The sequence below is a fragment of the Camelus dromedarius genome, chromosome 29 (genome assembly GCF_036321535.1).
Source record: "Camelus dromedarius isolate mCamDro1 chromosome 29, mCamDro1.pat, whole genome shotgun sequence".
NCBI classification, from domain to species: Eukaryota; Metazoa; Chordata; class Mammalia; order Artiodactyla; family Camelidae; genus Camelus; species Camelus dromedarius.
The window spans coordinates 5,892,582-5,905,227 of NC_087464.1; the positions used below are offsets into that span (position 1 = coordinate 5,892,582).

General features: G+C 48.6%; 1 protein-coding gene across 4 annotated transcripts in view; it reads right to left on the reverse strand.

Moving 5' to 3' along the window:
• The window catches only part of LRRK1 (leucine rich repeat kinase 1), a 118,229-nt gene that overhangs the window by 33,394 nt on the left and 72,189 nt on the right, over positions 1-12,646 (reverse strand). For all 4 annotated transcript variants that reach the window (XM_010985335.3, XM_064480527.1, XM_064480525.1 and 1 more), the window contains 6 exons: positions 11,065-11,177; positions 9,923-9,999; positions 3,885-4,014; positions 3,150-3,262; positions 2,521-2,735; positions 229-393 (listed from right to left, as the gene is read on the reverse strand). In XM_010985335.3, coding sequence (XP_010983637.1) covers positions 229-393; positions 2,521-2,735; positions 3,150-3,262; positions 3,885-4,014; positions 9,923-9,999; positions 11,065-11,177 — 813 coding nt within the window. The remainder of the gene's footprint in view (positions 1-228; positions 394-2,520; positions 2,736-3,149; positions 3,263-3,884; positions 4,015-9,922; positions 10,000-11,064; positions 11,178-12,646) is intronic.

The following is a 12,646-nucleotide window of genomic DNA, read 5'->3' on the forward strand; positions in this document are numbered from 1 at the left end:
TAAATTTAAGGCAGAAGGAAAATACAAGATCATGTGACCAACCATGCGGCCAAGGAGGGTCTGAAGCGCTTCACGGTGACCTATGATTCTGGGGGCCTTTGTGACAGCCCGCCAAAGTGTAAAGCATTTCCCCCTAACCATTTCCTTGTTTTCCTTTCTCCCCCCAGAAGTGGCCGGGCCCCTGTGATGCCCTGAGGACTGAGAACTGAAGGGCTGTCACCTCCTCACCTCGATGTTGAGAAGCCAGAACTGGAGGTTGGCCACAGCCTCCTCCCCCAGCGCCAGGTTCCAGACCACCACGTACAGGGCCTTGTCCGTGAAGAAGCACTGGTTGACGGTGGCCATGCTGGCGGGGCCGCCGATGTCCCACACATTGAATTCCACGGACTCAACCTACTTGAGCAGCAAGGCAGAGACAGGGAGACATTTTAGCAACCAGGGTTTTCGTCCATCAAACTGAGATAACTGATCTCTCTGAGCGCCGTACGTGGGGGCCTGGAAAAGGCACGGCAGTGGGGACAGCACAGGGTCCAGCTGTTCGCCTCAGCTATCTGAGGGAGGGGAGGGGGCCCAGCAGCCTGGAGGGGGCTTCTGGGGGCTTCTATCTACTGCTAAGGGGGCAGGGGCCCTGATGGCTGGCTCCGGTGGGTGGAGGCATCTGTGGAACATTGGCAGGCATTGTCTGCCTCCAGCTAGGCTGCAGATGGTTAGGAGACATCCTGCTGGAGGAAGCCCGGGGCTGACGTCAGTGCTCACACCAGAGCTTAACCTCCATCCGTGCAAGGGCAAGGCCAAGGAGACGGGCCTCCGAACTCTGCAGGTCAGAGGGCGGTGCCCACCAAGGATGATGGGAAACGGCCCTGACATGAGAATCTAACAAAAGATCAGCTGTTGGGCTGCCGGGAAAGGCTGTGTAAGTGGTGGTTTCTCTATCGTTCTGTGAGGTCAGAGCCTGGCCCAAGCAGCCAGAGCTGCAGTTTTCTGTGGCAAAGAATCGTTTCCACGATGCTGCAGTTTGGCCTCCAAGACACAGCATGCTGACCTGCTTTTTTTGGTCTAAAGATGAAAATGGACAGCTGTTCTAAACTGGCTGAAGGCCCAGCCACACAGAGAGAGTTATGGGGCTCAGCGTTCACAAGATTGGGCGATTGTCCGTCAATGAAAGGGGTGGGGGAAACTTGAATGATGGCAGAAAGGAAGTGGAGGGGACTGAAGGTCAGGGAAAATGGAAATACTAATTCACCCCTCAGGCCTTGGACAACTATTTGCTAAAGAACAGCTGGAAGAAAGCGACACTGAATAATTGCTTTAAAAAGCAGGAGAGCGGGGAGGATATTGCTCAAGCGGCAGAGCGCATGCTTGGCGGGCACGGGGTCCTGGGTTCAATCCCTAGCACCTCCTCTAAAAACAAACAAACAAACAAACAAACAAACCAAATTACCCCCTCCAAAAAAATTGAAAACAAGCCAAATAAAGGAGAGAATCCAGAGATTCTGGTTACTTTTGAGAATCTTTGGACATGGGTTAGCTAGATTCACCTCTGGGGTGTTCTGGGTGGGGAGGCAGGGCTGGTATTAAGTATTTGACTGTTCTCACCCTAACAGGCAGGTCTCCATTCTTTAGGGAATTAGTTCAAGAGTCTGTGTTAAAATATACATTTAGCTTAAATGCCTAATGACTCGAGCTGGATTTCCCTGACTTGGAAAGTGATTTTGTGTGAAAGACAGCAACAGAGCTGGTCTCCATTCTGCCCTGTGCTGGAGGCTATGCGGGAAATCTTGCAGCCTCTGGCCTCAGGGCCCCTGGATTTTCCACAAACCAGTCTCCTGGCATCCCTGGGTGGCTATGGGTGCCCTCAAATACGGCAGCAGTTAATTAAGGGAGGCATCATTGGCCCGTGTTCATTCCCTGTGCTTGGAGAAACAGCCAAAGACCCCATGTTATCTTATATCCCACCAGGCTCTTTTCTCTGATTCAAGTGCAAGACCATTTTCATCTTCATTTGTCTCATGCCAAATGGAAAAACAGGATGCTTCATAGGTTCACTGAAGGATTCATTTAAAATAGGTCTTAAAGACCAGACTTGTCAGAACATGGGGTGAGAGCAGGCGTCGAGGAGGACACAGTGCGTTCATTCCAGCCTTCCTGTTAGGGGCAGGGGTTGGCTGTCTCACTCCTACAGTGGTGGTTCATTCTTAGCCCTTTAGGGTCAGGGATGGGGAGGCCTGGGCATTGCTGTCTTGAAAAGCTGATCCAAGAAATCTAACCGCCAGCCAGGGTTAAGAACAACTGGCTCAGAGCCTCACCTTTGCTGTAACAGGAAAGCTACACGGACATGTTAGGAAATTATTCACTGCCCTTGCCAGGACCTGGTTTGAAACAGCACCCAGGGACCCCTGCAAATATACTGGTTCTCAGATACCGGGCTGCGAAAATCCCATGCTTTCCGGAGAGGAGGGAGAAGGGGACCCCTGGAAGCTCCCTCCCACCCCCAGGGACTGCACGCCGACCGTCCTTGACCTTGGCTCTCGAGCCAGCCGGCCTCTGGAGCTCCCACTTGGTGGTCCTGATGGTGGCTTCGCCGTGCACCACCTGGGGGGCCCTCCCCGTCTGTAAGATCTCCAGGAGGGTGGACTTGCCCTGGCGCGGAGGACCCACGATGATCATTTTCATCAGTTTACACTTCTCTGCTTTCCGCAGCTGAGCCCGCAGGTAAGACAGCACTGCTTTGGGGCCTGTGCAAAATCACAGGGGGCGGGGGGAGAGGATGCTGCTGACATGCAGGTGGGCTCACATTCACAGCTCTTGGGAAACAGAGTCCTACCTGGAAGGAACATTTTCTGTGTATTCTGATGGGATGAGTTGAGACTATTGGGTCTGATGGAGGGAAACTGATACGATTCACCCAAAAAGTGAAGTCTAGAAGTTAAAGACCTAAAGGGGCATCTCTGCTGCCTGTGGGGTCATAGATAGTTTTATCATGTGGTCAGTTGCAGGACAACAATCCGCAGCAACTACTGTGTCCTAGCATCTCCACAAACATGGCAGCTGGAGGCGGGCTCCACGGGTCCCCTGGCTGTTTCCACCCCGGGTCCTGAACAATGGGCCTTGAGAGTCTTTCCAAGGAGGTGACGCTTAGGGAGGCCTACCTTCCTTTCTGATCTCCGCTGGCACGTTGCTGATGCTCAGCTCTTCAATGTCCAACTGCCAGAGGTTGCTCAGCCGCCCCAGCTCAGGAGGGAGCTCTCGGAGGCCAGGATTGCTGAGGGCACATACACAGCAGCCCATCAGCCTCCGTGGCCGGCAGCGGGGGCCCCGACAGCCCGCACCCCAGGCCCAACATCTTGGGCCCTGATTTCAAGTATTTCCATTTACATACTATTCCAAAAGCCTTTCTCCCTGGAAAGCCAGAGGTACAAACGGCAACTCCGTCTGCAGCACACCCCCATGGCTTAGAACTGGGTCCCTTCCTCCAACTTTCCCAACTCTTCTGTTAATTACACACTGCCATAAAGATGATCACTATCTCTTCTCAAAAAAGGATACGTGACCTGAATTATTTTCTGTTTTCATCACGTTTGCACACTGTCTCGACCCCCAGGCAGTGTCGGCCAGTGGGCACTCAGTCAGTGAAGGGACGAGTGACTCAGCAGTTCTCATTATAAGTGAGGGAAATAGCGAAGAAGGCATCACTGCACCACTTCTCCCGCCTTCCCTTCCTCCACCTCTTTGACTTAGCTCGGTTCTGAAAATCCTACTGCTGCTTCTTGGGACACAGATGGCTTCTTTCTCCCTGGCTTCTGTGTCCTCAGATGGTTTACACAAGGACACCCTGCCTCCCTGGGCCAGAAGGGCCAGTGCGAGCGCTCTGGCTGCATACTCACTTCCCCAAGTAGAGTTCTGACAAGCTCTTGAGCAGGCAAACTGAGGGAGGGACCGCGTCCAGGTGATTGTCATTCAGACAAAGGACTTCTAAAGACTCACTCAGGAAGGCTGGAAATTCAAGCATACACGCTGCAAAGAAATGGCAAAGCACAATGTATGTTTGAAAATAATTCTGGACCATCACAGCCTGGAGGCCAGGAGAGTGTACACACCGGTGCAAACCCTGGAGGGCATTCTGGTAAGTCCATCAGCATAAGATGCTCATTGCATCGACCCAGGGATTCTAATTCTAGGAAACGGTCCTACAGACATCCTAGCACGTGTGGCAAAGATGTGAGAACAAGTGGTACACTGTTTGTAGCAGCCATGGTAGAAGACAGCTTATACGTCCCCCCACAAGGAGCTGGTTAAATGAGCAGAGGGATAAAATGGAAAGATTACAAAGCCTGGGGCAGGTCTACACGTATGGGTATGAAGTGATTCTCAAGAGCCATTGGTGAAAAAAAAAAAAAGCTGTTGGTGAATCAAAAAAGCAAGGTATGAAATCAAGTATCTAGAAGGCTTGGTTTGTGTATCACAAAACATGTGCAGACATGTGAGCAAACGCCCCCTCATGCATTTATGTATGTTAGTCATGTGTGCACACCACGCATGCACCCACATGTATATCACACGAAGTCACGTGCGTGGACACATATGTGCATGTGCCTATGCTGCAAGTTACATGCCTGGGCACACGCCACACATGCGCACATGCATGCATGTTATATGAAGCTTTGTGCCTGCACACGTGGTGTGTGATGTTACAAGCACACGTACACATACCACCCAGGCACACCTGCATGTATACGTCTCACGTGCTATTATAGGCATGTGTATACACACTGCACAGGCACATATATGTGTATTATGTTACAATGTGTGTCAGACTCAAGCACAATTGTTACCAGAGGCACATGAAATTCCACAGATGTCTCTGGAGAAGGGAGTGACTAGGAGACTGAATATTCACTCCACACCCTTTGGTACTGTTCAAAAATTTGTTTACCGTGAACATGTAGGTAATATACTTCTTCAATCAAAAAAAAGCTAGTTAACTGAAAAATAATAATATGGGCTCAATTTTTATGCCTCCTAAGATGGCATTCTCTGAAAAACAAGCCAATTCTCTCATATCTAAGTGATTTCATTCATGAGGCTAATTATGAGATTACTATTAAAATCATGTCACATCAGCTGTTTCCATGGCACCGGAGTGTGTGAGTTGAGAAAGACTGTGGGCTCGGAAACGCACACATACCGATGGGAATCAGAGGTTTGGATTTCAGCAGAATCTCTGAAGTGCCTTATCCTCCCTCCGAAGGCAGGGAGAAGGCGGTGGGCTAGCACATCCCCAAGGGTCCCTTTTAGCTTGAATTCAAGATAAAACTGGCCTCAAAGCCCTCTCGTTTGGTTCTCTGCCAGACACATGAGATAGGGAGGCTAGGATTCCTCTGTTGGGCTGAGACAATGTTCCGCTGCCCTTGATCACAGCTCCCTTCTTAACTCTGACTTTTCTCCACACATGTAGCCGCAGTCTCAATGGTAACGGGGTAACCTGGCATCAGAGAACATTTTGGGAGAGATGATAACAGAATACTGGTATCAGCGCCTGGAAAATCTGCCCAGCTAGCGCCAGGTGAATGGGACTCAACGCAGTGGCCTCTATGGAAGTAAACGGGCAACACATTTTTACAGACAGCTTTGTACTAGGCTTTGTTCTGTAAGAAACTATTCAAAAAGGGTTTTTTTTTTTGTAGGCATAAGTTAGAGAGATTTTTATTTTGTTTTCTCCATATGATATCTGAAACAGGCTACTTCCAGTTTGGAAAATTCCTCCCAAATATTCCCACCAGAAATACATGAAAGAAATTTTCCCAAAGCTAAGATTGTTTAATGTATTTCTCATGTATTATTGGATAATTTAAAAAAATCTGTTCACTCTGATTATAACTTGGTTGAACAGGGTAGCCTATTTTTAAAAAGTTTTAATTGTTAATTTTTAAAAAATTTTAATTGAAGTATAGTCAGTTACAATGTGTCAATTTCTGGTGTACAGCATAACGTCCCAGTCATGGACCTGGAGATCATCATTTTAAGGGAAGTCAGCCAGAAAGAGAAAGAAAAATACCATACGATATCACTCATATGTGGAATCTAAAAAAGAGAAAGAGAAAAAAGAGGATTCTAATGAACTCATCTACAAAGCAGAAACAGACACCCAGATGTAGTAAACAATCTTATGGTTACTGGGGGAAAGGGGGTGAGAAGGTATAAATTTGGGAGTTTGGGATTTGCAAATGATAACCATTATATATAAAAATGGATAAAAATCAAACTTCCTCTGTATAGCACAGGGAACTATATTCAATATCTTGTAACAACCTTTAATGAAAAAGAATATGAAAACAAATATACGTTTCTATATGCGTGACTGGGGCGCTATGCTGTGCACCAGAAAGGCTGCTTCTTTTTTTTTTTTTTTAATGGAAAAGAATGAATGATCACCTTCAGCTTTCTTCCCAGAGGACCTGTTCGGAACACGTGGGCTCTGTGCTTTCCAGTTTTTACATTTCACCTCGGTGTTTATGAAGCTCCTTAAGTAACAGATGGGTGGACTAAGGCACTCACACTGCAAACAGAGGCAACACCTGTCACAGACCTCCTGGCCCAGAATGGAAACTCTGGAAATTGGGCTGGGCAGAGCACAGCTCGAAGTATTTATGAGCTGTAATTATTTATTCATAAGTTATTTACGACTGGGCTGGCCTGAATTTTACCGTAAAAACGGCCGTCCAAATTATTTTTGGACAAGGCCACTGCCCCAACACGACTACTTGAATGTACATAAATCCACTTGGCATTTTACTACCCATCTGCAAACAAGTTATCTTTTATAGATAATCCTTTGCCCGAGGGTCAACAGCCTGAGAGAATAAACCCACTGAGAAAAAGCGTTCACAGCGGGCTTCCTCCTTTTCACCGGGTGTGGCCTCAGCTTTCTAGACGAAATTGAAAAATCAAGAGGCTTCTGTCAAGTGCCAACAGCACACCCCACCTCTGCCAGGGAAACTCACAGAGGTGTGGCTCCCACTAGGTCTAGACACGCGCCTGTGGGCCACCAGCAAAGCCATTTTGCAGAACATGGACACGTGTTCTGATCACGCTTTTCACTGTGTGCCTTTGGCCTTCCACTCTGGTGGTTTCACAAGAAAGTGGCTGGTTCCGTGGGGTGTTGGGTTCACCTCCTTCTAGACTGGAGACACCTTTCTAGTCCCCAAACCTACAGTGATGGCAGTGCGGCCAGATCTCTAGAAGCAACTTTTTCCCACCCATCATCCCATTTGGGCATCAACGAGAAAGAAGTGTTTGTTTCGCCTTCCTTGCAAGTGAAATCCCTATGTCTGGACTCAAGTTCCAAAGTCTTAAGGCCCTTTGTTTTCAAAAAGGATCAGTTATGAAATTCCAAATTGCATTTCACTAGCAGCGAGATTCAGGGCCTTTCTGTTTTTTTCTGGGCCATCTGGACTGCCTTTCCTGTGAACTGTTTGTATCCATAGCGCACTTTTTTGCCTATTGGGTTGACTTTAAAACAAAAAATCAATTTGTAAGCCATCTTTGTATATTAGGGACTTAAGCCAATTTGTGTTGTAATGATTTGTGTTGCAAATATTCCTTCTTGGTCTGTTTGCACCATGACTTTGTCTGTGATGCTTTTACTGAACAAAGCTTTTCCATTTTTAAAAAGCCCCAAGAGTTTCGTCTTTTTTTTTTTTTTAAATGACTTCTGGATTTCCCACCTAGCTTTTAAAGGTCCCAAATTATACATCTATTCTCTTAAATGTTCTTTACTTTTTCTTTTACGTTTCCAGCTGCCATCCACGTGGAAACGTTTGTAACTGATATAAGGTAGAGCATCTGGTGTTCCTTTTTTCCCTTCCAGCTGGATAAGCAGTTATACCAACACTATTTATTAAAACAACAAAATGTTCTTGTCCCACTAGGTTGAAATGCCACCTCTGTCATATGCTAAATTCCTTGACTTCCTTAGGTCTGTTTTGGGACACTTCTCTGTTCCACTGATGGTGTGTTGCTTTTTCAATCATATGTAAACACATTCATATGTGACTAATACATAAAAATGTATTCTATGTATACACAGCAGCTCATCAGAAAAGGGCAACAGGTGAGCAGACAATGAAGCTCACTTCCTGCAAATGTGTCTTGGCCTCTGTGCCATTTCTTGTTCTCACCTCCCACCATCTAGACTGAAAGAGTACTTGTCAACACAGATCGACCAAGCTGCAGAAAAAGTCGTACTACACTTCAGGTGACCCAAATACTGGTCCCTGTTCTCTGAGACAGTGTCCTGGGGGACACCTCTGTGAGTGATACTGACTTTAGAACTCCTGGCTTTCAGGTTCAAAAGGAGGGCTGGCGGTTGAACTTGAGGGACAGGTTGACACCTCCCCCTGGATCTTACGGAAGATAATGAACAAACAGAACTACTTTATAGAAATATTCTCCGCTGAACTGGCCTGGTTTTGTGACCAGTACAAAGACTCTAAAAAAAGGTTGTTTCTGATGAGTTTAGAGGAAGACCCCAAGCCCCTGAGGAATCTCAGCCCAGCTGGGACAGCCTGCAGGACCGAGGGTGGCTGTGTTTCCACGTGGACCTCACAAGATGCCACAGTGTGTCAGGAAGGACTTGAGAACACTGCCCCCGGGGCTCCAGTGCTGGATCCCACAGTGTGGCTGAAATAAGTCTGGCTCTTCTGAGCAGCCCGAGACCACATCAGTCGACCCCTGTGCTGCAGACTAAGTTGTGTCTCCCCAAATCCACATGTCAAAACCCTGACCCTCAGTGTGATGGCATTCAGAGATGGGGTCTTTGGGAGGTGCTATGTTTAGATGAGGTTATGAGGATGGGGCCCCCATGATGGGGTTAGTGACCATGTAAGCCAGAAAGCTAGCTCTCTCCCTCTCCTTCCCCCCACCCCACCCCCTGGGCCCCATCAAATGAGAACACAGCAAGAAGACAGTCATCTGCAAGCCAGGAAGACAGCCCTCACCAGAAACTGACCAAGCTGGTACCCTGATCTCAGACTTCCAGCCACAGAACAGCAAGAAAGTGTATTTCTGTTGTTTAACCACCTAATTCAGATCTAGAAGAAAATATCACACAATTGAATGCAGATTTTTATCCACAAAGAGTTTTAGTGTTTAGAAATGATAGGACCTACCATTGAGGTTTATAAGACTTAATTTGGATGCAAATCTGTTTTTTAAAACACTCTTTTTAGGAACTTGAGACTTGACATCTGGCATTTGAGTTTAATACAAACTAATGCTTGCATTTGAAAGAGATTTTTTGACTTTATTTCTAAATGCCAGAAGCTCTGAAATGCCTTGATGGAAGGTGTTGAACTACTGGCCTGTTGTACAAAGAAATGTTATGTTGTTGTAAAAAGATTTACTATAAAGTCCCATAAAATAATATGGTGTAAGTTGTGAGTGAAAATTATTTGGAAACGTTGACTGATTTTTATGCCTGTTAATACACTGTAAGAAGCACAGAAGTGTAGTTTTGTTTCAGTAGTCTTGCCTGGCCAGTGGTACTTCGTGATGGAAGCCTGAATTGGAGACCCTCTGGGAGACTTAGTTTCCTCATCTGCAAAATGGGGGACCACAGTCTATACCTCACGCTGTGATGGTTAAGGGGAGACTGGTTAAGGGGAGACTGATATACCTAAGTTATCCAGGGCAGCACACATCTATCCACCTTACCTACTAGTCTTACTGGACTGCAAACAGGAGAGGGGCTTTCAGGACACATGCAGGTCATACGTGTGACGCGGGTCATGGGCTCACTATTTCCAGGGTTTTGAGTCAAGCATGGACATCTCTGGCATTCCCATGGGGCATGGCAGGGAAAAGCCCAACAGGAGGGCCACCTCCCTGCAGGGGAGCAGGGACAGGGGCCGCCCCCCACACACACCTGTCTCCGTCCCTGAGCGCTGGCGGCCTCTGGTGGTGAAAAAGGAAATACGCTTTGTTTTAAGTCCATCTTCATTTCTGTAGAGGGGAAAAAGTCAAAATTTGAGGGAAGCATGGCAAAGACACGACCATTTTGGCCGTGACTATACAATACCACTCAGAGAGAAGAGAGAACATCTCTTCACCTGGGCATCTGGACCCCTGGACCCCTGGAGCCCACAGCGGACGTGTAAGTGTGAACAGCCACTGCTTGTTAATTGCACCAGTTAGGCTCAGAGTCTTTTGGGAACGAAACATGCAGAGAAGGTGTCCTAACCCTGGCATGACTGGTGGTTTCCATTCCTGAGCTTTTCCATTTCAGGCAGGTGCAAGCATTTCTGGGAAGAATGCCCATTCCCGTGGCTGTTAGGCTCCTGGGGAGTTCTTGCAGGGTGTAAGTTCTGCTGAGATGCTGCAGAAGTGGCCTTCAGCAAGTGAGCCAGGGATCTCCAGGGCCCCGAGGGTCTGCTGGGCTCATCCCTGGACTTTTACCTTTTATTAAAAGATCTTGGAGGGTACTTTTAATTCAATCTGTATATATATTGGTTAGTGATTGGCAGAAACTCTTAAACAGAATGACAGGTTAGGCTAACATCAGATTCTCTAGGAGTCCTTAAAAATTAGAAATCGGAGGTCACTGTCATGGGCTGAGTTGTGTCCCCTGCCCCCCCAGACTCAAATGTTGAAATCCTAGCCCCCAGTAGCTCAGAATGGGACTGCATTTGGAGATAGGCTCAAAAGAAAGAGGTAATCAAGTTAAAATGAGGTTGGAGGGTGGGCCCTGATCCAATCTGACTGGTGTCCGTATAAGAGGAGGTGATTAGGACACAGACACACACAGGGACGACCAGGTGAGGACACAGGGAGAAGGTGGCCATCTGCCAGCCACCGGAGAGGCTGCAGGAGAAACCAACCCTGCCGTCACTTCCATCTCAGAATTCCAGCCTCCATAAGGCGGAGGAATAATGCCTGTTTATAAGCCGCCCGGCCTGGGCCCTTGGTAATGGCCGCCCAGCGGGCTTAGAGAGACACCGTGCCATGGGTCTGCCGCCGGTGGTCACACACACATTTTAGAACCTGCCAGGGACAGAGACCCCTGCTTACCTGCCTAATTGGTTCCTGGAGAGATCGAGGGTTTTGAGCTGTCTGCAGGTCCACTTCTCTTGAGGTGGCAGTGTCACCAGCTGGTTCCCCTGTAACTTCAAGAACATGAGGGCCTAGGACAGAGAGAGAGAGGCAGACAATGTCAAAGTCGAATGGCAGAGGAGGAGCTGAAGCGAAAGGCCAGTTCCCTGGCAAAGGGCAGGCAAACGATTATAACCTAGATTCCAGTGCCTTAAAATTCATGAACTTACACCCAGCAGAGCAGATGGGACAGTTTGAAGAAGATCTTTCCCTCCAGATCAATGGGAGGCAGTTATTCCAGAATGAAAGGAATGCAAGTACTTTCTCAGAATTGAGGCTTATTTAGAGTAAGAATTACTGATGGGCCCATCCTGGGAGCACCTGGGGGCCATGGTGTCACCACAGGAGGAGGGGACAGGATGATGCTGGGCCGGCCCAGGTGGCTCCCTGAACAGGGGCAAGGTGGCAGCAGCGACACCCAGGGTGACCGGCCCCAGTCGTGCGTCCTCTGCCGGCCGGGCATCCGGGATCAGCGGTGTGTGTCCGAGGTGCCCTCGCTGACCGCCTTGGCCCCGGGCCCCGACGGCCGCCACCCACACACAGGCCCTGTGGGAAAACCCAGTCACTGAGGGGACCAGTCTCTACCCTCCACCTTGTAATGTGTTTTTACCTTAATAAGAGTACAGGGGGACGATTATAACCTTCTCTTGAGGGTGTCACCAGGAACACCAACTATCCTGTCCACCTTGGGGGTGGCTCAGAAGGGCGAACAGCCTGCCCCACTTTAAATCCCTGTGTGTCTGTCCCGGCGCCCAGGACTTGATGGTCCTCCTTCCTGAGAACGTGCATGTGGAAGGGGCCTCCACTGCCTTTTAGGGATCCCCGAACGTGAGGACATTGCACCAGGCCTTGGAGGAGAGCTGGCGGCCGGCATGGCAGAAGTGGGGGCCCAGGCCTCTGCTCTCTGCCGGGGGCTACCCGGATGCCTTTGGGGTGAGTGAGAACTGCCCATTCTGGGGCTGGTCTTGGGCACCAGGTGGTGAATAGGATCTATGCTGTGCTTTCAAAGGTTCCCACTGGAGTGGGGAAAACAGACAGAACTGCAAACGACCTAAAGCAAGAAGACATCCCCAGGCTGGGACACACACATAGAAGGTTCTGGAAAAAGGCACTTTCTTGAATGCACGCCCAGGATGCCCAGTTCTGCCACCTCCGGGGAGGACGGCAGGGATGTGAAGGCCCGGCCCTGCAGAGCTGCCTGGGCTTCGGACTCTGGCAGGTCCGGCAGGCCCAGCCCGGAGCTGGGGAGGGACAGGGCCAGTGAAGGTCAGGCTGAGGGGCTGCTGGGCTGTGCTTACAACTGTCAACATTAAAGCAAGTTTTGGTGGGGAGGGTATAGCTCAGTGGCAGAGCACATGCTTAGCATGCACAAGGTCCTGGGTTCAAACCCCAGTGCCTCCTCTAAAAATAAATAAATAAGTACAACTAACTATCTCCCCAACAAAGAAATTGAAACAATAAAAAAAAGAAAGTTCTGGAGAATAAAAAAGTCATCATCCCA